General features: G+C 44.6%; 1 protein-coding gene across 1 annotated transcript in view; it reads left to right on the top strand.

The window, feature by feature from the left end:
• The first annotated feature begins 1,296 nt into the window (after nucleotides 1–1,296).
• The window catches only part of LOC147455261 (uncharacterized), a 51,495-nt gene continuing 29,038 nt past the window's right edge, over nucleotides 1,297–23,753 (top strand). The window contains exon 1 of the mRNA XM_086514085.1: nucleotides 1,297–1,583. Coding sequence (XP_086370211.1) covers nucleotides 1,314–1,583 — 270 coding nt within the window. The 5' untranslated portion in view covers nucleotides 1,297–1,313. The remainder of the gene's footprint in view (nucleotides 1,584–23,753) is intronic.

Raw genomic sequence — 23,753 nt, 5'->3', positions numbered from 1 at the left:
CACACTCGTGCACAACACACATCGATTGGAAAAGGAACGTTATATAACTCTAGCCTTTGGACTTTCAACTTTATGTCTAACTTAGCTATTATGTGGCTCCTAGCCTTGTCCAAAAGCATATGGTTTTTTTTTTCACCCTTTGTTGGCATAGCCCTAAATAAAATAGGGCAGTGCAAGACCTTGATTTGAGGAGGAAAAAAGCTTCAGTTAGCTTTTTTAAAGAAAGCTAGGCTTTTGTTGGGCAACATGTTGAGCTACCTCTTACTCACCTCTTCTAATATCAATTATTTGCATGTTGTTTCTTGTAACTTTCTCCAATGCCAATTCTTTGCATGTTGTCCTCCACAAGACCCAATTAGTGCACCCTTTGTTAATCGAGCCTTTTTAGTCCTTTCTCCTTGCATAGAAGCTTCTCATTCACATGCCACATATACCATTGACAATGCAGCATTGCATGCTTGTACAAACCTTGGATGACTGCCTTAAAACAAAATACTTTGGCCCTTTATTAATCCTAGGTTAGGAAGTCCTTAGTCACACATCACACATTGGCACTACAATCACATGCTGCACATTATCTCTAAAAGATGTTCTATACTTACACTTTACTAATCGTAAGTTAGGAAGTCATTAGTCACACATCACACATTGGCACTACAACCACGTGCTGCACATTATTGCTAAATGATGTTTTATACTTACACTTGTAGTGTGGTGCCGAGAAGCTACATGCTGTACATTATCTCTAAAAGATGTTCTAAACTTACACTTATATAGGGTCGAGTGTGGTGCTCAGAAGTTATTTATGGTGGTGGGTCCATTCAATTGGGCCTAGCTTAGTGAAGGGTGTGCACACCACATAAACCTTCAACATAATATGTAGGATATGTTTGCCAAATGATGCGCTTACTCAGTGTTTCCCCTCTACGAAGGCAAACCGAGTGTTCGCCAAATACTGAGGTTTCACGTGCTTTTAGGCGAATAAAGTTACAAAATCTTGGCTAGATTTCGACCTTTCCTTGAAGAAAGCTTGCATAATTTAACAAGGCCATCACTGATGCATAGAGGGTGGCATTGCGTGTTGTTAGAGAGAGAGAGAGAGAGAGAGAGAGAGAGCGCTTTGAACGGCAGCGCAAATGTGTGTGTGTGTGTGTGTGAGAGAGAGAGAGAGAGAGAGAGAGAGAGAGATCGGCAAATCCTTTTTGACGCAAGCTATTTTTATTTTTATTAGAAAGCCTAAAAGAAATATTTCAAATTTTTACTTAAGAACCCAAAGTGCGTTCTTATTTTAGATTTGCATTCGCATTTGCCCAATGGAAAAGGATTGCTCTCATATACGCGAGCGAAGTAGCGCGTGCTGCAGCACCAGCGGAGGCGGAGGAAGATGGGCTGTGGCGGAAAGCTTGGATGAGGTCGAATTCCACAGGAGCCTCGCAGGAGCAGCCCTCTCCAATGACATCTTCCGCATGCAGCACCTCCTCCGTCGCGGCATTCCTGTTGACATGCCCGATGCCAACGGCTACACCCCTCTTCACTATGCGGCCCGCAACGGCTATCTGGAGGCTTGCCTCCTCCTCCTTGAGGTTTTCCTTTTTCTCTCCTTTTTTGACTGCTTGCATACAAGAGGGTGATTAGGCTGCTTGGTATTTTTGTTACAAATGCAATTTAGAGAAGGACTAGCAACGGCTACCATTATTACCTCTTCCCTGATTACTGTATCCACCACAAACACAGCATTAAATCACACATTGGGCACAGCATTATGATGGCTAGGGGTATATTATATGTGCGAGATACACTAGCATCGTTCCTTCTTCAAATGTACAATCAGAGTTATTTGTTGGGATTTTGTAAATATTTGGATAGATAACACTCACTTTTCATGGGGATTTCATGATATTTTGTCATTGTTGCAGCATCATGATCGAACTAGACTTGCTTGGTAGGCCTTTCTATAGAAGGTTGTCAAAGATCAATACAATTTAATAGGCATAAAAGGGAGGACATTATAATGATGGATGATTTTTTGAGTTTGAAGGAAGAGGACGTTGTTTGTGTTAAGCTACAATAAAACAATGTGAATAGTTAAACATTTGTAATGCAATGAGTAAAAATGCAAAACATATAGTGCATCGCGCAGAAGTGCCCTACGAAAATATGGTGGAGAGTCTGCACTGTTGTCTCTCCAAAAATTATAAGGAATGGAAGTTGTGCTCTGCCTCGTATTTTTTATGTGTTGTCCAAGCAAACACGTAGGCATGGTGGTAGGGATGCATATAACGTGCCTTGTAATTTTGTCGAGGTGTAGTCGTGCTTGTCTATTTCGGAAGAATTAAAAATCGCTTATCTCAAGGTTGCGCGGATGATGTAGTGCCAAAGATGTGTGGCGTGAGATTCAAATTGTGAGTGTGTAGGAGGGGGGTCAAAGGTTGCTCTTACTCTTAAACCATCAATAGACTTTGGAGCTTCTTTTTACTCGTAGACCATCAATAAAGAATGGTTTAGATGGAAGGGATATCAGAGCGTCATTTTGGCATGTAGGATTGATATTCATAATGGTCTTCGATCGGTTAAGGCGAGCCATTTATTCATAATATGTCAAGGTTATTGCTACTGCATTGTTCTTGAGGCCGTTGCTGCTACATGTTGCAATATGGCTCAATTGTCAGCCATATTCCATGAGATGTGAAACTTGACCTCTATAAACATTGAACATCTCAACTTCGTGTGATTGATGCATTTGTGAAGAGCCAGAGTGTATATTATCTCAATCCCTCCTGGTCCGGTCTCGGCGCTTATCATCTTTGTCATGACGTGAAGCTAGCCATGGCCATTGTCACAAATGGGAGCGCATGGCAATATAAAATATACTCAGATAAATAGAATTTATCATTAATACTGAAGCAAGAAGATATAGAGAGAGCGAGAGAGAGAGAGAGAGTGAGAAGACCGACACAGTACTGGGGACCAGAAGATGGGCTGGTCCCCCCCCCCCGTAATAGTATCTTTATTACTGAGGAGAAGTCTATACAAGCACTTGAACCGAACGTATTACCACGCTCATTCCAGAATAAGACTCGATGGTTCTTGGAAGCGTCGGCTTCCTATTCCTAGGGCGAAACCTCCGTTCCTTATTCCGTATCCTCGAGAACCAAGGTTCTCGCCTCTAGATCTTACTTTCCAGACTCAGGGCATGGTATCCTTGCAACTCTTTTCCAACTTTGTTCCCAGAGTCCTCTTCCGGCATAACGACTTTGCTTTCTTGGACACGAAGTCCTTTCTTGGGAATCTCAACTTTCGGATCCCAACTCGAGAGTCTACCACTCTTGGATCCGTGGATCTACTTCCCAAACTCGGGTACAAAACTGTTACAAACGGGAGCGCATAACAATATAAAATACATTCGGATAAATAGGATTTATCACTTATTACTGAAGCCAGAGGATATAGAGAGAGATAAATAGAGAGAGAGATAGAGAGTGAGAAGATCGACACAGTACTGGGACCAGGAGATGGGCTGGTCCCCCCCGTAATAGTATCTTTATTACTGAGGAGAAGTCTATACAAGCACTTGAACCGAACGTATTACCACGTTCGTTCTAGAATAAGACTTGATGGTTCTCGGAAGCCTCAGCTTCCAATTCCTAGGGCAAAACCCTATTCCAAGGAACTTCCGTTCCTTATTCCAATTCCTCGAGAATCAAGGTTCTTGCCTCTAGATCTCACCTTCCAGACTCAGGGCATGGCATCCCTGCAACTCTTTTCCAACTCTCTTTCCAGAGTCCTCTTCCCGCAGAACAACTCTGCTTTCCCGGACACGAAGTCCTTACTTGGGAATCCCAACTTCCGGATCACAACTTGAGAGACTACCTCTCTCCGATCAGTGGATCTACTTCCCAAACTCGGGTACGAAACCCTTGGGCTGATCTAGCTCTAGTTCCTCAGAGCGCTTTTCTCCTGCAGAGGCTCATACCTTCCTTTGCTCCTACTCCCAATACTTAAGAGTTCATAACATGAAAATCGTTACCTTCAAAGTCTCGACGCTTGAAACGCAACTCGATTCTCGAAAAGCAATTCCTCGGAAGAGATCTCTCCATAGGAAATCCTCTCTTCCAATCCTACACACAAAAGAGGTGTGTTCTCGGGTTCCTTCTCGTAAATCAGCTGTGTCTACGACATTTATGGGCTGAAAACAGAGAAAAACAGCAACTTGTCACGATGGAAACACGCTTCGTAGACACTTCTTCGCGAGGGAACTCGCGCACTGGGTCTTGGTGACATCTGGTACACTTGGGGCAGCCATGGGCATCACCGGCAACGTCTTCTTTACGACTGAAATCTGCAGTAGCATCTCCTCCTTGCAAAGATTGGTCCTTCCCTCTAAGTGAGGGCATGTGATGCTTTTATAGCTCCTAGCCACGGGCACGAATAGCTGCTCGCATAGAGATCGCGGCCTTTTTTTAAAAAATTTTTTAATATATATATATATATATATATATATATATATATATATTTTTTTTTTTTTTTTTTTTTGTTCTGCCAGGAAAAGAGAGAGAGAAAACGCTGGCTGATCTGTTGCCTTATTTATCAGATGGCTGCCCACTTATTAAGTGGACTGCCGGCGTATTTTAAAAATAATCTGAACCTGCCCAAAAACTCAATAAAACCTTATAAGTTAAAAACAATGCTTTCACAGCACTTCCCAGGCGTCCCTGAATGCAATCACATGCACAGTTGCAATGCACACATAGACTTCCTCGCGAGAAAGCATCCGCTTTCTCGAAAGGCAATCCCGCTTTCTCAAAAAGCATCTGTTTTTCCTCAAAGTTTTCTCTGAACCCATCTTCATTCAAGTGCTTGCTTTTTCCTTGTGCACAATTCTAACACAGTTCGGAATTTCCTCCCGACTATGGATATTCCCTTTCCGATGCACCCGTCACCCATCTTGTGACGCATCAGGAATACCCATCACCCAGTCCTTTCCTACCGAACTTACGGTACAATCTCCTTCACGATGCTCTATGTCACCCATCCTATGACGCATCAGGGATGTCCGTTCCCGGATGGTCGGATACTTCTTTCCGATGCTCCCTGTCACCCATCCGATGTGACGCATCAGAAGTACCCGTTCCTGGTGGCCTTACAGATATTCCTGTTCTCAGTGTTCCCGTCATTACTTTAAATGACGCACTAGGAATACTCTGTACTCGGATATCTCCAGTGAGAAAAACCCTCTCACTTAAAATTCCAAATATTCATTTAGAATTATTTTTTCCTTGGTGTTCCAAGCGAGAAAACCCTCTCACTTATAAATCCAATAATACATTTAGAATTATTTTTCTGGAAGATAAAGCCAATTTAGCAACACCCTTGGCTGATCTGGCTCTAGTTCCTCAGAGCGCTTTTCTCTTGCAGAGGCTTATGCCTTCCTCTGCTCCTCCTCCCTAGCGAAGAGGAAGTACACTTGCAAACAAATACTCAGAGATCATAACATGAAAAGCGTTACCTTTGAAGTCTCAACACTTGAAACGCAACTTTGTTCTCGAAAAAGAAACTCCCTGAAAGAGATCTCTACACAGAGAATCCTCTCTTCCAATCCTACACATAGAAGAGGTGTGTTGTCGGGTTCCTTCTCATAAATCAGCCCCGTCCATGACGTTTATGGGCTGAAAACAGAGAAAAACAACAACTTGTCGCGATGGAAACTCAATCTGTAGGCGCTTCTTTGTGACAGAACTCGCACATTGGGTCTTGGCGTCATCCGGGACACTCGGGGCACCCATGGGACTCACCAGTGGCGTCATCTTCACCGCTGAAAATCTGCAGCAGCACCTTCTCTTTGCAAGCGCTGCCTTTTTCTTCTTTTAGAGAGAGGAGGGAGAGTGCGCTTTTAAAGCTCCTGGCAGCCGGCGACAATAGGGAAGGGCTTGCCGGTAAGAATAGGTTGAGAGAGGAGCGCCAAAGAGGAGATTTCAATGGAGGGCTCCATCGCGTGGAGCACTCACTTTGGGGGGGGGTACTACCAACCTCTCAAGTGAGAGAGGGGCTGCTCTTATATAGATTGCAAGAAGAGGGGGCGCTAGGGGGGAGAGAGAGAGAGAGAGAGAGAGAGAGAGAGAGAGAGAGAGAGAGAGAGAGAGAGAGAGAGAGAGAGAGAGAGTGTTCTTGCATGGGTAAGTGTGCCAAGTGGCACACTGAATAACTTAAAAACCATTCAACTTTTAACTTTTAAAAGTTCCTAGGCCATCATTGAAATGTGCAATTATCAAAGGTGAAGTACCAGTGGACATGGAGCCAGACGAGCAATTAGAAGCGGAGAGACGAAAGAGATTCTTGTTCCAAAACATGTAGTGGCTCACAAGGAAAGGAAAGTGAAAGGTAAGCTGACACAAAGATATTTGGTTAAGTTCAGGAATTATTCCGTTCTTGATAAGTACAAGAGGACTTAGCAAATACTCGTGAGATACTAGAGCTTTACCTTGAGGTTTTTGGTTTAGCATCGACTATTCCAAAAGTTATCGATGAATCAATAGGTTGAATCTAGTGCGGTGCGTGTAACAGACTTGGACACTCCAAGTCAAGATTCTACCGCGACACGACAAGAATTCACTTCAAAAACAATTCACAGTTCACAATTGATTCGACACTGGCCTGACGGAGTTCTGTGCCTAGAGATGTTGTGTCATAAGGCAGGTACCACGTGCCAATAGAAAAGAACAGATTGAACAGACTTTTAGCACTTCAATAACAATTGAACTGAAAGAGAGACGACACGTGACACGGAGTTGCGGAATTCCACCCCAGAGAGTATTGGCCCCAAACCTTGGCGCCCCTTTCGGTATTTCTTTATATTGCATCAACACAATACAAGCCGATACTCCAGACTCTGCACCTTCGTTAGGAAGCATACCAGAGAATGAGCCCTAGCCTCATATTTAAAGGCCCTTGGCCTAAAAAGTAGTTTACATGAAAAGCTTTCAAAATCAAAAGCTTATGATCCAAAAAGCAGTTTAAAAAAAACTTTCAAACTCAAAAGCTTCTGGTCCAAAAATCAATCCCGAAAGCTGTCACTGTAAATCACGAAAGTCCGTACAACCTGCCACGTCATCATGCCAACGCAATTTTCGGAAATCAGCCACGTTGTTGCAGTTTTAGGGTTAGGGTTTCCAGAATTAGGGTTTGCAGGTTTTAGGGTTAGGGTTTTTAGAATTAGGGTTTCAGCAGAATTAGGGTTTTCAGAATAAGGGTTTTTGGCAGAAATTAGGGTTAGGGTTCTTTTTTTGCACTTGGGCAACCATGTCATCACTCTGTGACACTTCTTTTGTTGCTTGTTCTTCTTAGGGTTTAGGCCCCTCGGCCGGCATTTGTAAGTTGGCTCCATTCTTTAGGCTTTGACACTTCAGCAGTTTGTTAAATGTTGACCCCAAAGACTGGCGCCCCTTTCGGTATTTCTTTTTGTATTAATCTGCAACTCAAAGTACAAGGGAGTGGGAGGCTCTCACTCTTAGACTCTGCATCCAGATGCTCTAAGAAGTGGGACGCCTGCTCACTTATTTATTCATTACAAGGGATGCCAAAAGCAGAGCCCCAAAAGCTGTTCCAAAAGCATTATCAACATAAAGCATGTCACGTGACACATCCCAACCCTATGTGTCCGTGGACAAGCTACACCACAGCAGGGTTCAGTTAGTCCGATCAAGTTAGATTAGCAGTGATCTGGCACTTTTGTGAGTCTATTCGTAGACCGTGCATGCCCAATCACTTAGCATAGATGCATATCCTCCTGTTGCACACAACATGATCATCGGAATTCCCATCAGAATCCATTAGCATCAGTTAGAGGAATTTTCCAGTGCATTTAGCCTATTTTCCTATTTATTGGGATTTTCACTTATTATTTTTAAGTACTTTCCTACAAAAGTAGGTAGGGCAATTTTGCTAAGTTAATATATAAGCAAACCCAAGTTCACACTTTCTGGTAGTAGAGGCAACAGGAGCACCTTACTCAACAGGCAACTTCTTAGCAGAACCTTGGTGGATTCCCTCCAAGCAAGATCCCAAGCCTTGGCGTTTTCTCCAAGCAGCAGATTCCTATCCCTCACGCTTTCAACAACATTCATCGCCGGAAAGCCAAGCCCTTGGCGTTTTTGCATCAGATTGTCGCCGGAAAGACCATCACATGCCTGGCGTTTTTGGAAATGCAAGATCAGCTAGCGTTTTTGGTCAACCTCAATCTCTAGCGTTTTGGATTTGAGCAATAGAAAAAGTAGCAGATTCAGCCCACAAGAAGTAGCAGATTCAGCCCCGTAAAGATCATCAGTTTTCAGCCAACAGGACCTCAGCAAAGTCAAGCATTAACATTTTTTAACCTCAGCCCAAAAACGCCGCACACCTGCAATCTCAGCGTTTTTGGATAAGCAATTTCAGCATTGAAAAACGCAGGTTTTTCAACAGTTAGAACAGTAGCAGATCGGCCCCATTCAGTTGTAGAAGTACCCCCAAGTTTAGCCCAAGAAAACGTAGCCGAAAACAGTCATTTTCAGCCACCGAAACAGTCCCCGAATTCAGCGATTAGAAGATCCCAGATTTCAGCCATCAAGTCGTCGTCGTCACCATCGTCGTCGTCATCCGCATAGTCCCATTGCATCAATCCATTGCATTTGCATTGTACACCGTTGTGCAATCAAAGTTAGACCACTCTCGCCGACGAGAGTGGGGCCTTCGGAGGAGGGTTTTACAAACTCTCGGGTGTCGTATCTCTTATCTCTCCTTCTCTCAGTCTCATTCACTTGCACGCACAATATCCACTCACTTTGTTCGTGACCACAACACTCTACAAGACGGAAAGCTCTCTCTTTCCCTAAAGAACTAAAAGGAACCTTGAGCAATTAAAGATCACTAATCTTGAGAAAAAACAACATTCATTCCGCTGCACCTAACATTGGTATCAGAGCTTTGGAAGTGTTCTGCATTACTCAAGGAAAGAACCACAAGAATTTTTTTTGCTTGTTGCGATCGCACGAACCCAAGTTTACTTGGGCGCGGCGATTCCTAATCGTGTTTTGTTGAAGAGTGACAGGAAACCCAAGAAAGAAGGGCTTGTCCAGCCTCCCCTTGTGTCTCTTTTCACTCATTGAGAGCGAACTGTGCACTTAGCGGCCGGCCAATCGACGTGAGGTGGGAAAAAGCAACCTTGGTGTGAGCCCAAGGCCGAGGGGTGCGCCCGCAAAAAGGGGTAGAACTCGGGTGAAGAGAAGATCCTTCTTCAACGCGGTTTGCAAGCGAAAGAAAACCTCAAGAACCCAAGACCCTCAAGACTCAAGAACCTCAAGAACCCTAGATTCTCACGAATCAAGGACCTCAAGAACCTCAATAACCCTAGATTCTCACGATCAAGGACCTCAAGAACCTCAAGACTCTCAAGAACCCCAAGTTCCTCGCGAACTTCAGAACCCAAGATTATAGTGCATGGTCGTCACCCGAAGCGGAATGGATACTTCGCATACAGGTGATGAGCATGAGAGAGGCGGTGAAGATTTTTCCCCACCAGGAGACTTTTTCGACCCTCCCCCTTCGCCATCTACGCCACGAGTTGTCCTCACTCCTATGGAGATGATGGTCAAATCGATGTTGGACATGATGACACAACAACAAGAAACGAATCGAGTTGCATTGGCACAACTCGCAAGCAAAGCAGAAGCACAAGAAGCCAAGGACCGCGAGTGCGATGAAAATCGCCTTGCTCAGGAACGAGAGCGCATTGCTCTTGCCGCAAAACAAGAAGAACATCGACTTGCTTTCGAACGCGAGCGCGATGAACGAGAGGCTCAAAGGGAGATTCGTCATCAAGAATTTATTTCCCACATCCTACCGAACCACCCAAAGATTGTGGGAGTTCGTCAAGTGGCGCAAGCCACGACGCGGATTCCAACCATCCAGTCATAGAAAAGTTGACTTTCAGTAAGTATGATGGTAAGATGGATGCTACAATTATTCATTCTTGGTTGCATCAATTTCATGCTTATTTTGCGACAACTAAGAAGACAAGCAACAACAAAGTTTTGACGGCAGTTATGTACCTTGCCAGTGATGCCATTAATTTGGTACCACGCATGGCAAGAGGCACAGCTAGCCGCGCACCTAGAGGCAGCCGACGATTTCACGCCCCTCTCTGTTAGTTGGGCTGATTTCCAAGACAAGCTCAAGGCGCGGTTTATGCCACCTCAGTACCTTGCACGATTGAAGGACGATTGGCGCGCTATCAAGCAAAATGGTATGCCGGTTATGTCTTTTTCTAATCGTGTTTTGCAGCTAGGTACCCAATTATGCATGTCGGATGATGAGCGCAAAGAGGCTTTTCTCTTTGGATTGGACGAGTATATCAATTACGATGTGGAGGTATTCGATCCAATCGATCTCAACAAGGCAGTAGCGATTGCTCTCGCGCAGGAGATGAAGCACAACAAGGGAAAGCCTAAGGAGAACAAGACCTCCACAAGTACCTCGCAGACTTCTCAGAACGGTAAGAACGGTAAGAATGGTAAGAATGATAACTCTTCTAACCAATCTTCCAGTAGTATCTCAACAAAGAATTCTTCCAATGAATCTAAGGGTAAGACTAACACAACTGCTAAACCTAAGCTTACTCCAGATGAAAAGGTAGCACAAGGAATTGTAGGAGGATATATCACTTCGGAAGAACAAAGCACGTATTCTAAGGAAGGTCGTTGTTTTCATTGTCACATTAAGGGTCACATAAAACGAACATGTCCTAAGCTTGAATCGAATGAATCTAAAGAACCCACAGCACCCACTACATCTGTCAATGCAATGAATGATAACACGATTGTGCCCAAAGTTTCACGAATCACAGGACCCTCCCATTGATGATTCTCTCATTAAATGTTATGGTCGTACGTCGGGGCACCGATTTGTCATATTGTTTGACCCAGGTAGTATGCATGATGTGATTAGTTCCTCTCTTGTTGAGAGAGCCCGCCTCGAAGTTAGTCCGAGATCTCCTATCGAGGTCTCTGGCTTTCGTCCTGGTATGGACGCTCTCATCACCGAGGAATGCCTTGATGTGTTATTTGCAATTAGATAGACTGCCTTCACTAGAAGATTTGTTGTTTCTCCTCTCTCAGGATGTGATATGATTTTGGGCATTCGATGGTTTCGTGATAATGACGCTCTCATGGATTTTCTGACTAACACTATACTCTCAATGCCAAAGTGATTCTCCTATTGTCATTCATGGAGAGGACATTGCTCATTCTCCATCTCTCATTGCTACTATGCAGGACAAGATTTACAGGATTCAGGAGAAGGAGACTCTCTCAGTCTCTTCTTCTCCACAGGATTTGCATGATTGTGTGAAGCATGATGATTTGAAGGATAATGATTTGCATGATGATTTGGATGACAATGACAAGCATGATAATTTGCATGTTGATGATGTGATTGTTCACAAGGATGATGTGTTAGTGGAAGCTTTTACTAGCGAAGCTAACCTCGTTGTAGATTCGAGCAGTCACGAAGATTTGATCTTGGCTTTTGAGTCGAGGTCCACAGATCCCCCACATGACGATTCGATAGATCCCGAAGAAGCGATATTGGCTCTCGAGCCTTGGTCCAAGGAACCCTCACAGGAAGTATTATGTGTTCGCATGATTGATACGCACGCATTGTTCGAGTGTTTCATTCGTGAAGGTTTCCTTTATTTTAGTCAGCATCGTTATGTGATCCCTTTTCCTAGGCATCATGACATATTGTATGTTGAGCACGTTTCTATCATGGATGAGCACGAATGTATGCGGATTTTTTGTGAAAAGCTGAAAAGTTTGTATGAAAGGAAGTCACATTCCATGTCTCTTCCTTGGCATGACACAGTTTCCGAAAGAGCACATGATAGTATGAGCACCAAGCATAGGCATTTCCATTGTGATTTGCCACAATTGATTGATTTCGATCACACAGAAAAGATTCGACCTCATTGTGTGCATGTGTTTGATGAACGGGTTGTCACTCCGTCTCTATGCTCGTCTACATTGCATACACAGTCTTTAGAGAAGACAATTTTTTTTCCTTCACTTTACATGGAATGGGTATGTTCATGGTTTTGTGTTGGAGATGGTTTCAGGAATTTTCAGCCATGGAGATTCTTGAAGATGAAAGAAGGACTCTAGACGAAGTTGAAGCATCAAAGGAGCCACAGAAGACTTTGAGTCGCTTTCGGCGCGGCCCAAAGAAGCAAGCGTTGCAGACCTTTATGAAGTTCAAGTACCGCTCGACCTACACAACAGAGTGGGCCGGCAAAGAGTCCCTTCCAGGACCGGATGCTGTTGGCGATCTCCCTCGACGCCATACAGTTCGGTACCAGTACCTTAACTTTGAAAAGGAGGGGATGTCACGTGACACATCCCAACCCTATGTGTCCGTGGACAAGCTACACCACAGCAGGGTTCAGTCAGTCCGATCAAGTTAGATTAGCAGTGATCTGGCACTTTTGTGAGTCTATTCGTAGACCGTGCATGCCCAGTCACTTAGCATAGATGCTTATCCTCCGGTTGCACACAGCATGATCATCGGAATTCCCATCAGAATCCATTAGCATCAGTTAGGGGAATTTTCCAGTGCATTTAGCCTATTTTTCTATTTATTGGGATTTTCACTTATTATTTTTAAGTGACTTTCCTACAAAAGTAGGTAGGGCAATTTTGCTAAATTAATATATAAGCAAACCCAAGTTCACACTTTCTGGCAGAAGAGGCAGCAGGAGCACCTTGCTCAACAGGCAACTTCTCAGCAGAACCTTGGTGGATTCCCTCCAAGCAAGATCCCAAGCCTTGGCGTTTTCTCCAAGCAGCAGATTCCTATCCCTCGCGCTTTCAACAGCATTCATCGTTGGAAAGCCAAGCCCTTGGCGTTTTTGCATCAGATTGTTGCCGGAAAGACCATCACATGCCTGGCGTTTTTCACATGCCCAACGTTTTTGGAAATGCAAGATCAGCTAGCGTTTTTGGTCAACCTCAATCTCTAGCGTTTTGGATTTGAGCAATAGAAAAAGTAGCAGATTCAGCCCACAAGAAGTAGCAGATTCAGCCCCGTAAAGATCATCAGTTTTCAGCCAACAGGACCTCAGTAAAGTCAAGCATTAGCGTTTTTTAACCTCAGCCCAAAAACGCCAGCACACCTGCAATCTCAGCGTTTTTGGATAAGCAATTTCAGCATTGAAAAACGCAGGTTTTTCAGCAGTTAGAACAGTAGCAGATCGGCCCCATTCAGTTGCAGAAGTACCCCCAAGTTTAGCCCAAGAAAACGTAGCCCAAAACAGTCATTTTCAGCCACCGAAACAGTCCCCGAATTCAGCGATTAGAAGATCCCAGATTTCAGCCATCAAGTCGTCGTCGTCACCATCGTCGTCGTCATCGGCATAGTCCCATTGCATCAATCCATTGCATTTGCATTGTACACCGTTGTGCAATCAAAGTTAGACCACTCTCGCCGACGAGAGTGGGGCCTTCGGAGGAGGGTTTTACAAAATCTCGGGTGTCGTATCTCTTATCTCTCCTTCTCTCAGTCTCATTCACTTGCACGCACAATATCAACTCACTTTGTTCGTGACCACAACACTCTACAAGACGGAAAGCTCTCTCTTTCCCTAAACAACTAAAAGGAACCTTGAGCAATAAAGATCACTAATCTTGAGAAAATACAACATTCATTCCGCTGCACCTAACAATGCATCTCCTCTCACTTGCTTGGTGGAAATAAAGCAAGGCTTTAAAAATTAAAAGCTCTCTCTCTCTCTCTCTCTCTCTCTCTCTCTCTCTCTCTCTCTCTCTCTCGTGTAGCTATTGCGTAGCCAAAAGCTGCCAAAAATAGCGTAGCCAAAATCAGCCCACGCATCCATACACCATCTCCCATGTCAGCAGCCCTGTACGGTTCCGCGTTTTCCGGCGGATTCCGCGCCGCCTTTCACGTGTCTGCCATGTTAGCTTCAGCGCCTTTTACGGAATTCTGCAGCCAGCAGTATGTGTGTATCTAGGCTGCCACAGTGTGTTTGTATCTGGGTTGCCAGGTCACTGGGTTGTGACAGTGCGGGTGTCACAAGACGGGCACCACGTGCCAACGGAAAAGAACAGAGTGAACAGGACTTTAGCACTTCAATAACAACTGAAACTGAAAGAGAGAGAGCACATGGGACACGGAGTGGCGGAATTCCACCCCAGAGAGTATTGGCCCCAAACCTTGGTGCCCCTTTCGACATTTCTTTATATTACTTGACATCAGTAAGAAGCTCAGAGAACAAGCGGTGCTGCACTAACAAAGAAATTTAATGATTTGATGCAGTGAGCTCTGAAGCTTGAACATCTGACTAAGAAGGAGAGAAGTCACAAGAAGAGGAGGTCCAGCAATAGCAGTTCTTCCATTGAGAATTCTGATTCCAGTGAGACCTCCAGTATCTCTGAAAGCAGCTCAGATGAAAATAGCAAAGACAAGGCCAAGAAGGGGTCTTGGTCCAGAAAGATTGATGAAATGGCCCGGCAAATTGTTGAAATCAACCAAACCAGACAGCAAGTTAGGAGAATGGAAACCTGGTTTTTATGGTGCAAAATTAAAGATCATATTTCCAATGAGTGTCCACAATGTACCTAGCTCTCTGCACTTATTAAAGGCCGTTGGTCTTGAAAAGTAGTTACATGAAAAGCAGTCAAAACTCAAAAGCAATTGGTTCCAAAAGCTGGCGCTGAAAATCAGCTAGTGTAAATCATGGAAATCCGTACAAGCTGCCACATCATCACTGTCAGCGTGGAACGCGGAAATGCGTGCAGTTTGCCACGTTAGCAGTCCATCGCGAAATTCGGGTTTTCAGTACAGGCTATCAACGTGGATTGCGAGAATCCGTACAGCTGCCAGGTCATCTCCTCCGTGTGTGTGTGTGTAAGGCATAGTTACCTGGAACGGGAAATCGGAACGGGGAACGGGGAACGGCAACATGCATGAAATACCATTCCCTGTTTTGGATACTCACGTTTGAAACACGGAACAGGGATTCGGAACGGGAAATTGGGATGGGAACGGGGAACGGGGACCTGAAAATGGCCATTCCTTGTTACTATGGTGTAAGGATTAGTTTAGTGGTGCTAATTGTCACGTGACACATCCAGCCCTATGTGTCCGTGGACAAGCTACAGTATGATCAGGGTTCAGTCGATCCATTCAGTCTAGATAAGAAGTGATCTGGCACTTTTGTGAGTCTATTCGTAGATCGTGCATGTCCAGTCACTTAGTGTAGATGCATATCCTCTGGTTGCACACAACATGATCATCAGTATTCCCTTCAGAATCCATCAGATTTAGTCAGGGGAATTTTCTAGTGCATTTAGCCTATTTTACCTATTTTTGATATTTTTCACTTATTATTTTTAAGTGACTTTCCAACAAAAGTAGGTAGGGCAATTTTGCTAAGTTTGTATATAAGCAAACTAGAGCTAGCACTAAATGGTAGAAGAGGCAACAGGAGCCAAGCTCAGCAGGCAACTTCTCACAAGAACCTTGGTGGACTTTCCCCTCCAAGCAGCAGATTCCCTCACCTAGCGTTTTTGCAGAGCATCCCCAGCCTGGCGTTTTTGCATCAAACCTGTATTGCCAACAGTACCCAGCACCTAGCGTTTTTGCAAGGACCACAACTGCTAGCGTTATTTATCATCAGATTCATTGGTGTTTTTGGATTTCAGCAGCAGATAAAGACCGACAATTTTCACCTGAAGTGTAGCAGATTCAGCCCGGTAAAGACCTCAGTTTTCAGCTCTAAACCTGCAGATTTTCAGCGTCAAAGACCCACCGAAACAGTCCCCCAAATCAGCGTTTTTGGCTCAGTCGCAGATTTCAGCCCATAGCGTTTTGGGACAGCAGTAGGAAGATTGCAGATTTCAGCCCTAGTCTCGGTCTCGTCATCACTGTCGTCATCACCGACATAGCCTAGACTTGCATCAGTCTCATGCATACCAATTGTACCAGATTGTGCAATCATAAGTAGACCACTCTCGCCGACGAGAGTGGGGCCTTCGGAGGAGGGTTTTACGTCTCTGGTGTCGTATCTCTCTTCTCTCTCTATCTCTCAGTCTCATACACTTGCACGCACAGTGTCCATTCACTTTGTTTGTGATCATAGCATTCTCTCATTAAGAACGGAAGGCTCTCCCTTCAATAGGAACAAAAGGAACCTTGAGCATAGTTCGGAGCACTCATCTTGAGCAAAGCGCAAACATTCATTCCGCTGCACCTTACACTAATCCTATGTTTAAGACTAAAACTTCAAACTTAAGATCAAAGTGAGACTCAAAAGACAAAAATATTGATGTTTGATTGATTGAATGAACTGTTGAAAAGTGAGTACAATAGGCTCCTTATATAGGAGACGAAGAGACACAAATGAAAAGACACGTCTCATGGTGAAGAGACACGACTTTAGACGTAAAGACACATCCTTTCGGCGAAGAGCTGCAACCATTGGATGAAGAGTCGCAACCGTAGAGAGAAGGGGTGTGACTAGTCGTCGAAGGAGTGTTGCTTTGGCGAAGAGGCACGTCTTTTGGGCGAAGAGTCGTGACCATCCAAGCGTAAGGGTTCTCCGTGGCATGGCACTTTGCGTATCTGCAACTAGGAGTAGATGTAATACTGCAACATAGTCACAATAGTGACATTCCCTCGCTCTTTAAATAAAACCAAGGGTAGTTGAAGAAACCTCCGGGAGAAGGAAATATATTTTTATAGTGCTTCTGCATCCAAAGATCTTTCTGTTAAGTCCCATGTGTCATGGCATTGTTAATAACTATTTTTCCAAAGTGGAAACTGATCATATCTGCAACTTGATAAGTGCCTTTGTTGAAGTCATTTGTAACTTCGAGCTTTGTGATTGAATCTTTATCTGCTTCAAGTGGAGCTATCGGTAAATTGACTTGAGTTTTCTGTTGAGTGATGACCATTTGTTGAAAATCTGCAAGGTATTCCATTGGTTTGTATGGAATAGTAAAATTCTCTTGACGGGATGTCATAGATTGAGATAGAGTAGTATTTGGAGGTATATCTATATGGAAAGGTTTATCACACTGGAACAAGTTGTGCCCAAAGATTCAATTGCAGCGACTAAAGTCGTGGTGCAAGAGTCTGTATCTGTTTTATCCTTTGTATCATTGAAGGTAAGAGCTAGAGTCTTCAAAGTTGACGAAGATTCTTCGTTCACCACAACATTTGATACGTTAGAGACAAAGATTTGCGATTGTAAAGGCGGTGATGAGGCCATTGCTTTTGCCTGGATCATGGTCGAAGGAGGTATGTGCTTTTTGTTTATCACACAAGAACAATCATCTATCGGATCTTCAGCTTTCTTAGCGGGTATTAAGGCTTCCAAAGGAGAAAGTGCACTACGTGGCTCGCAAGGGGGAACTTGTCAAGCGTCGCGCCGTTCGCTACCGAGTACTTGACTTGGGTCGGAAAAAGGTGTCACTAAATGAGCCCACTTTGAGTAGATTGAGGATTCTTCATGTAACAAATTGCAGACGTGTCAAAGCCTAAAGAATGGAGCCAACCTATAGATGCCGGCCGAGGGGCCTAAACCCTAAGAAGAACAAGTAACAAAAGAAGAAGTCCTACCAACTTATGGGGACCCCGTTTGTTGGGGCCCCAAGTGACATAAAGAATTAAAATAAAGCAAGACTCACACACACAAAAGAATTGCGAAGCTGGATGATGACGTGGCATGTTGTACGGATTTCCACGTTTTGCGTTGACTGTTGATGTGGCAGCTGTACGGAATTCCCGATTTTACGCTGACAGCTTTTGAGCATTGCTTTTGAGTTTTGAAGGCTTTTCACTGTAACTTCTTTTCAGGCCAAGGGCCTTTAAATATAAGGCGAGGACTCATTCTCTAGCATGCTTCCTGGCAAAGGTGCAGTGTTTCGAGTACCAGCTTATACTGTGTTGATGCAATATAAAGAAATACCGAAAGGGGCGCCAAGCTTTGGGGCCAATACTCTCTGGGGTGGAATTCTGCCACTCCATGTCGCGTGTTCTCTCTCTCTCTCTCTCTCTCTCTCAATTCAATTGTTATTGAAGTACTAAAAATCTGTTCAGTCTGTTCTTTTCTATTGGCACGTGGTGGCCGTCTTGTGACACTTGAAGGGGAGAACTTCTGAAAGCTTCATATTGCTGCTTTGTTTGATGCTGATTACGATTCCGAGATGAATCGTGTTCACAGTAATCATGCTTTTGAGAAAAATTTTGACGAACATGCTGATGCTCGAATGAAAACAATCTGTACTTAGCTGTCTCTGAAGAACTGTGCTGAGAACGAGAAACTTCTGGTTGAGAAACTTCCTGTTGGGAAGCTTGTTGAGGGTGTTGGACACCAGTAGATTGTCGTTCCTCCATCGCCGATTATGTGTAGCATCAGCTACTAGGAAAGAGGAGTGTGGGGAACCACCCGGAAACATCAGGAACAAGTCCGAGAGAACAATTGTTTCTTGCTCGGCTTCGCTTTTCTGCAAACGGGGCACCAAGGTAAAGGCAAAGACATTCTGGCGACCATTGGCGGTCAATCACCAATGACCAATAACTAGATTGGGGCTATCGATTGTGTTGAACCCACGCTGAAGAGGGTCGCTAGGGGCTGGTCCGCTGCTGGGTTGAATCGTGGAGAGTTCTTACGCTGGAAGGATGTTGGTGGCTGATTGTACGCTGGTTGCCAGATGGTTTATCATGGTTAAGTGCCTTTAAATTATGCCAGGTCAACATATTTTGCCACATCAGCAAACATTCTTTGGAAAAGAAGAGATTGAGAGAGTCTCCTTCTCCTGATTCTTTGCAATCTTCACCTGCACATTAGAAATGAGAGATGAAGAATGAACAACTTGCTCGCGGTCCAATTCTGCTTTTCTTTCAGCAGCCACCAAGCGTAATTACTCGAGCTCACGCTCTAAGGCTGCTATTTCTTCTTCGTCCGCCAAGCGTGCTTGCTCGCTCTCACGCCCTAAGGCTGCCATTCTTTCTTCGTGTTGACGATCCAAGATTGCCTGTCTTTCTATGTGTTGTCTGTGTTGTTGTATCATCATGTCCACATCATCGACGTGGCCAAAGCCTCCATAGGATTTGGTGCAATCCGTGGCATAAATGGGGAAGGGGGAGGGTCGGAAAAACCTTGTGGTGGGGAAAATTCTTCTTCGCCTCTTCCATGCTCATCACCTCCATGCGAAGTATCCATTCCGCTTCGGGTAATGACCATACACTGAAGTCGTGGGTTCTTAAGTTTACGAGGAACTTGGGTTCTTGGGGTTCTGGAGTCTTGAGGTTCTTGAGGGTGTTAAGGGTCTTAAGGTTCTTCTTTAGCTTGCAATCTATGTTAGAGAGTCTTGAGGGTCTTGAGGTCCTTCTTTAGCTTGCAATCTGTGCTAGAGAAGGATCTTCTCTTACCCAAGCTCTTCTCTTTCCCGCAGGCGCACCCCTTAGCGGCCTTGCGCTCTTGCTTTTTCCCACCTCACGTCGATTGGCCGGCCGCTAAGTGCATGGTCCGCTCTCAATGAGTGAAAAGAGAAACAAGGGGAGGTTGAACAAGCCCTTCTTTCTTGGGTTTCCTGTCACTCTTCAAAAACACGATTAGGAATTGATACGCCCAAGAGGCCTTGGGTTACGTGTGACCGCAACAAGCAAAAGAAATTCTTGTGGTTCTTTCCTTGAGTGATACAAAACACTGCCAAAGCTCTGATACCAATGTAAGGTGCAGCGGAAGTGAATGTTGAACTTTGCTCAAAATGAGTGCTCCGAATTGTGCTCAAGGATTCCTTTTACTTACGGAAGGGAGAGCCTTCCGTTCCTTTAGTAAGAGAGTGCAATGGACACAAACAAAGTGGTGAACACTGTGAATGAAGGTACTGAGATTGAGAGATAGAGAGAGAAGAATACGACACCAGAATTTTGTCAAACCCTCCTCCGAAGGCCCCACTCTCTATGGCGAGAGCGGTCTACTATTGATTGCACAAATCTCTACAATGCTTGGACTTGCTGACGATGTCGACGACGATGAGAACGACGACGAGACGGGCTGAAATCTGAAAACGCTAATGGTTGAAATCTGCAAATCTTTATCTGTTGAATTCTGACTCTATGTCGGCGGTGACGACGGCGATGACAACGCGCTGAAAACGCAGATGCTCAAATCTGTGTTTTCCGGGCTGAATCTGTAAACGCTCGTTGATCCGACCGTGCGGCGAGGATCTGCTACGGGAAGGTGAGATCTGCAAGGTTCGGGGGTTCTACTGTGAAGTCTGACTGCTGAAACTGAAAACGCTGATGCAGAGGGGCTGAATGTCGCTGGAAACTGCAAAATGCTAGGTTGATATGCTGATGCAAAAACGCTAGGGCTGGTTCTGAGTTCTGTTGCAAAAACGCTAGTGTTTCTGCTGGTCCTGCTGTCGCCGGCGGGCTGATCTGCAATGCAAAATGCCAAGGCTTGACTGTGGATGAAAACGCTGGGCTTTTGCTGACAAAAAACTCCAAGCTTGGTGTGGGGGGAAAACTTCTTGAGAAGGTGCCTGTTGAACAAGATGTTCTTGCTGCCTCTTCTGCCCAAAAGCGCTAGCGCTAGCTTTACTTATATACTTGCTTGCTAAAATTGCCCTACCTAGTTCCCAACAAAAGTCACTTAAAAATAATAAGTGAAAATTGGCTAAAATAGGGAAAATAGGTCTATGCACTGTAAAAATGCTCCTGATGCGTTTTGACTGAAATTTGATGATCATGCTGTGTGCAACCAGAGGATATGCATCTACAAGTGTTTGGACATGCACGGTCTGCGAACAGACTCACAAAGGTGCCAGATCACTTCCTAAGCTAGGCTAACTGACTAAACTGAACCCTTGCCATGAAGTAGCTTGTCCACGTACACATAGGGTTAGACGTGACATACTGCAACATAGTCACAATCGTGATAGTGTGTGGGTTTTCTTTATTTTAATGCCTTTAGGTCACTGGGGGCCCATCAGACGGGGTCCCATAAGTTAGTGGGAACGTCAACTTCTTCTGCTTCTCAGGGTTTAGGGCTCCTCGATCGAGATCTGCAAGTTGACTCAGGTCTTTAGTGGCTTGACACGTTAGCAGTTTGTGACATCCCCCCTTCTTGAAAGACAGTAATCATCCACGATCACCGTATATTTGCAAAACAACTCAAGCTAGCTTTTTTTTTTTTTTTCCAAGGGACATTCCGAGGGACAATTAGTTTGCTCTTTTGTTAAGGAGTTGGCTTCTCCTTTCGGCTCTTTTGATCAAGGAGTTGGCTTCTCCTTTCGTCCTGATGGAGCTCTTGATCTCCTGGGTCGTTGACTTCCCAAAAAAATCTCATCCAATAAGGAATATTCAGTGCAACACAATGCAACACGAATGCTTATATATTCATGTTACAAGACACACCAAACAACGCTGTTGAGCACTCCCCCGAGACAAATGTGAAGCTACTCAACGACTACCTCGTCACTCCCCCCGCAAATAACCTAAAAAGGTCCAGGCCATGAGCTTAGAGGACTGTACAACCAAACGCTCCCCAGACCGTAGTCTACGTCGCTTGGAGGTTCAAGCATACAACCAAGCGCTCCCGTGCATCGTTCAGAGGTTTTCTGGCATACAACAGAACGCTCCCTAGACATCGGCTTGCGTCCTTCGAGGTTTTCAAACATACAACGAAACGCTCCCCAGACATCGGCCTGCGTCGTTACGAGGTTCAGACAATACCAAAATAGTATTTCTCACTTCTTCACCGAGAGTAAAATCACCAATCAATGAAACCAGTATCAAAACCAGAGTCAAATAGTTCAAATCGGCACCAAGACAGGTTTAAATCAGATAGCATCCATTTCAAACAAATTTAAAACAATACTTTTCTCAAACAATGTTCAAAAGTATCTAATTGTCACGTGACACATCCCAACCCTATGTGTCCGTGGACAAGCTACACCACAGCAGGGTTCAGTCAGTTCATTCAAGTCTAGATTATGATCTGGCACTTTTGTGAGTCTATTCGTAGACCGTGCATGCCTAGTCACTTAGCATAGATGCATATCCTCTGGTTGCACACAGCATGATCATCGGAATTCCCATCAAAATCCATTAGCATCAGTTAGGGGAATTTTCCAGTGCATTTAGCCTATTTTCCTATTTATTGGGATTTTCACTTAGGTAGGGCAATTTTGCTAAGTTAATATATAAGCAAACCCAAGTTAGCACTTTTTGGCAGAAGAGGCAGTAGGAGCACCTTGCTCAACAGGCAACTTCTCAGCAAGACCAACCCTTGCGACTACTCTGGCGTTTTCTCCATAGAAGACCTAGCGTTTTTGCATCAGATCAGCCTTGGCGATTTATGCACAGCAGATCAACCCTGGCGTCATCACGACACAGCAGATCAGCCTAGCGTTTTTGCATTTGCAGAACCCCGGCGACAGAAGGACCAATTTCAGCTCCTGGCGTTTTTGGATTTCAGCAGCAAATTAAGACCGGCATTATTCACCTAAAGTGTAGCAGATTCAGCCGTAAAGACCATCAGTTTTCAGCCCTAAGAAACCTCATTTTTCAGCCACCGAAACAGTCCCGAAATTCAGCGATTAGAAGATCTCAGATTTCAGCCATCGTCGTCGTCGTCGTCATCAGCGTAGACCAAGTTGCATAGTCCATTGCATACGCATTGTACACCTTTGTGCAATCAAAGAATAGACCACTCTTGCCGACGAGAGTGGGGCCGAGGGTTTTACAACCTTTCGGGTGTCGTATCTCTTCTCTCTCCTTCTCTCATTCTCATTCACTTGCACGCACAATATCCACTCACTTTGTTCATGATCATAGCACTCTCCATAAGACGGAAAGCTCTCTAGAGTCTGTTTCCCTAAGAACTAAAACGAACCTTGAGAAGTAAAGATCACTAATCTTGAGAAAATACAACATTCATTCCGCTGCACCTTGCATTGGTATCAGAGCTTTGGAAGTGTTCTGCATTACTCAAGGAAAGAACCACAAGAATTTTTTTTTGCTTGTTGCGATCGTAAGAACCCAAGTTCGCTTGGGCGTGTCGATTCCTAATCGTGTTCTGTTGAAGAGTGACAAGAATCCCAAGAAAGAAGGGCTTGTCCAGCCTCCCCTTGTGTCTCTTTTCACTCATTGAGAGCGGACCGTGCACTTAGCGGCCGGCCAATCGACGTGAGGTGGGAAAAAGCAACCTTGGTGTGAGCGCAAGGCTGCCAAGGGGTGCGCCCGCAGAAAAGAGTAGAACTCGGGTGAAGAGAAGATCCTTCTCCAACGCGATTTGCAAGTGAAAGAAAACCTCAAGAACCCCAAGAACCCAAGATTCTCACGAATCAAGGACCTCAAGAACCTCAAGACCCTCAAGAACCCAAGTTCCTCGTGAACTTAAGAACCCACGACCCCCAAGAACCCAAGTTCCTCGTGGACTTAAGAACCCAAGAACCCACAAGAACCCACGATTGCAGAATGATCATCACTCGAAGCGGATTGGATACTTCGCTTGGAAGTGATGAGCATGAGAGAGGCGAAGAAGAATTTTCCCCTCCAGGAGGTTTTTCTGACCCTTCCCCATCTACGACAAAGATTGCACTAACTCCTATGGAGGCTTTGCAGCAATTTTTTCTGAAATAGAAGTTAGAATGAGAAGCAAGAAATGCAGAAAGAAAAGCAGAAAGAGAGCGTGAACACGA

Source organism: Adiantum capillus-veneris, chromosome 6, assembly GCF_014529385.1.
Source record: "Adiantum capillus-veneris isolate H3 chromosome 6, ASM1452938v2, whole genome shotgun sequence".
NCBI classification, from domain to species: domain Eukaryota; kingdom Viridiplantae; phylum Streptophyta; class Polypodiopsida; order Polypodiales; family Pteridaceae; genus Adiantum; species Adiantum capillus-veneris.
This window is presented reverse-complemented; position numbering and strand designations above follow the sequence as displayed.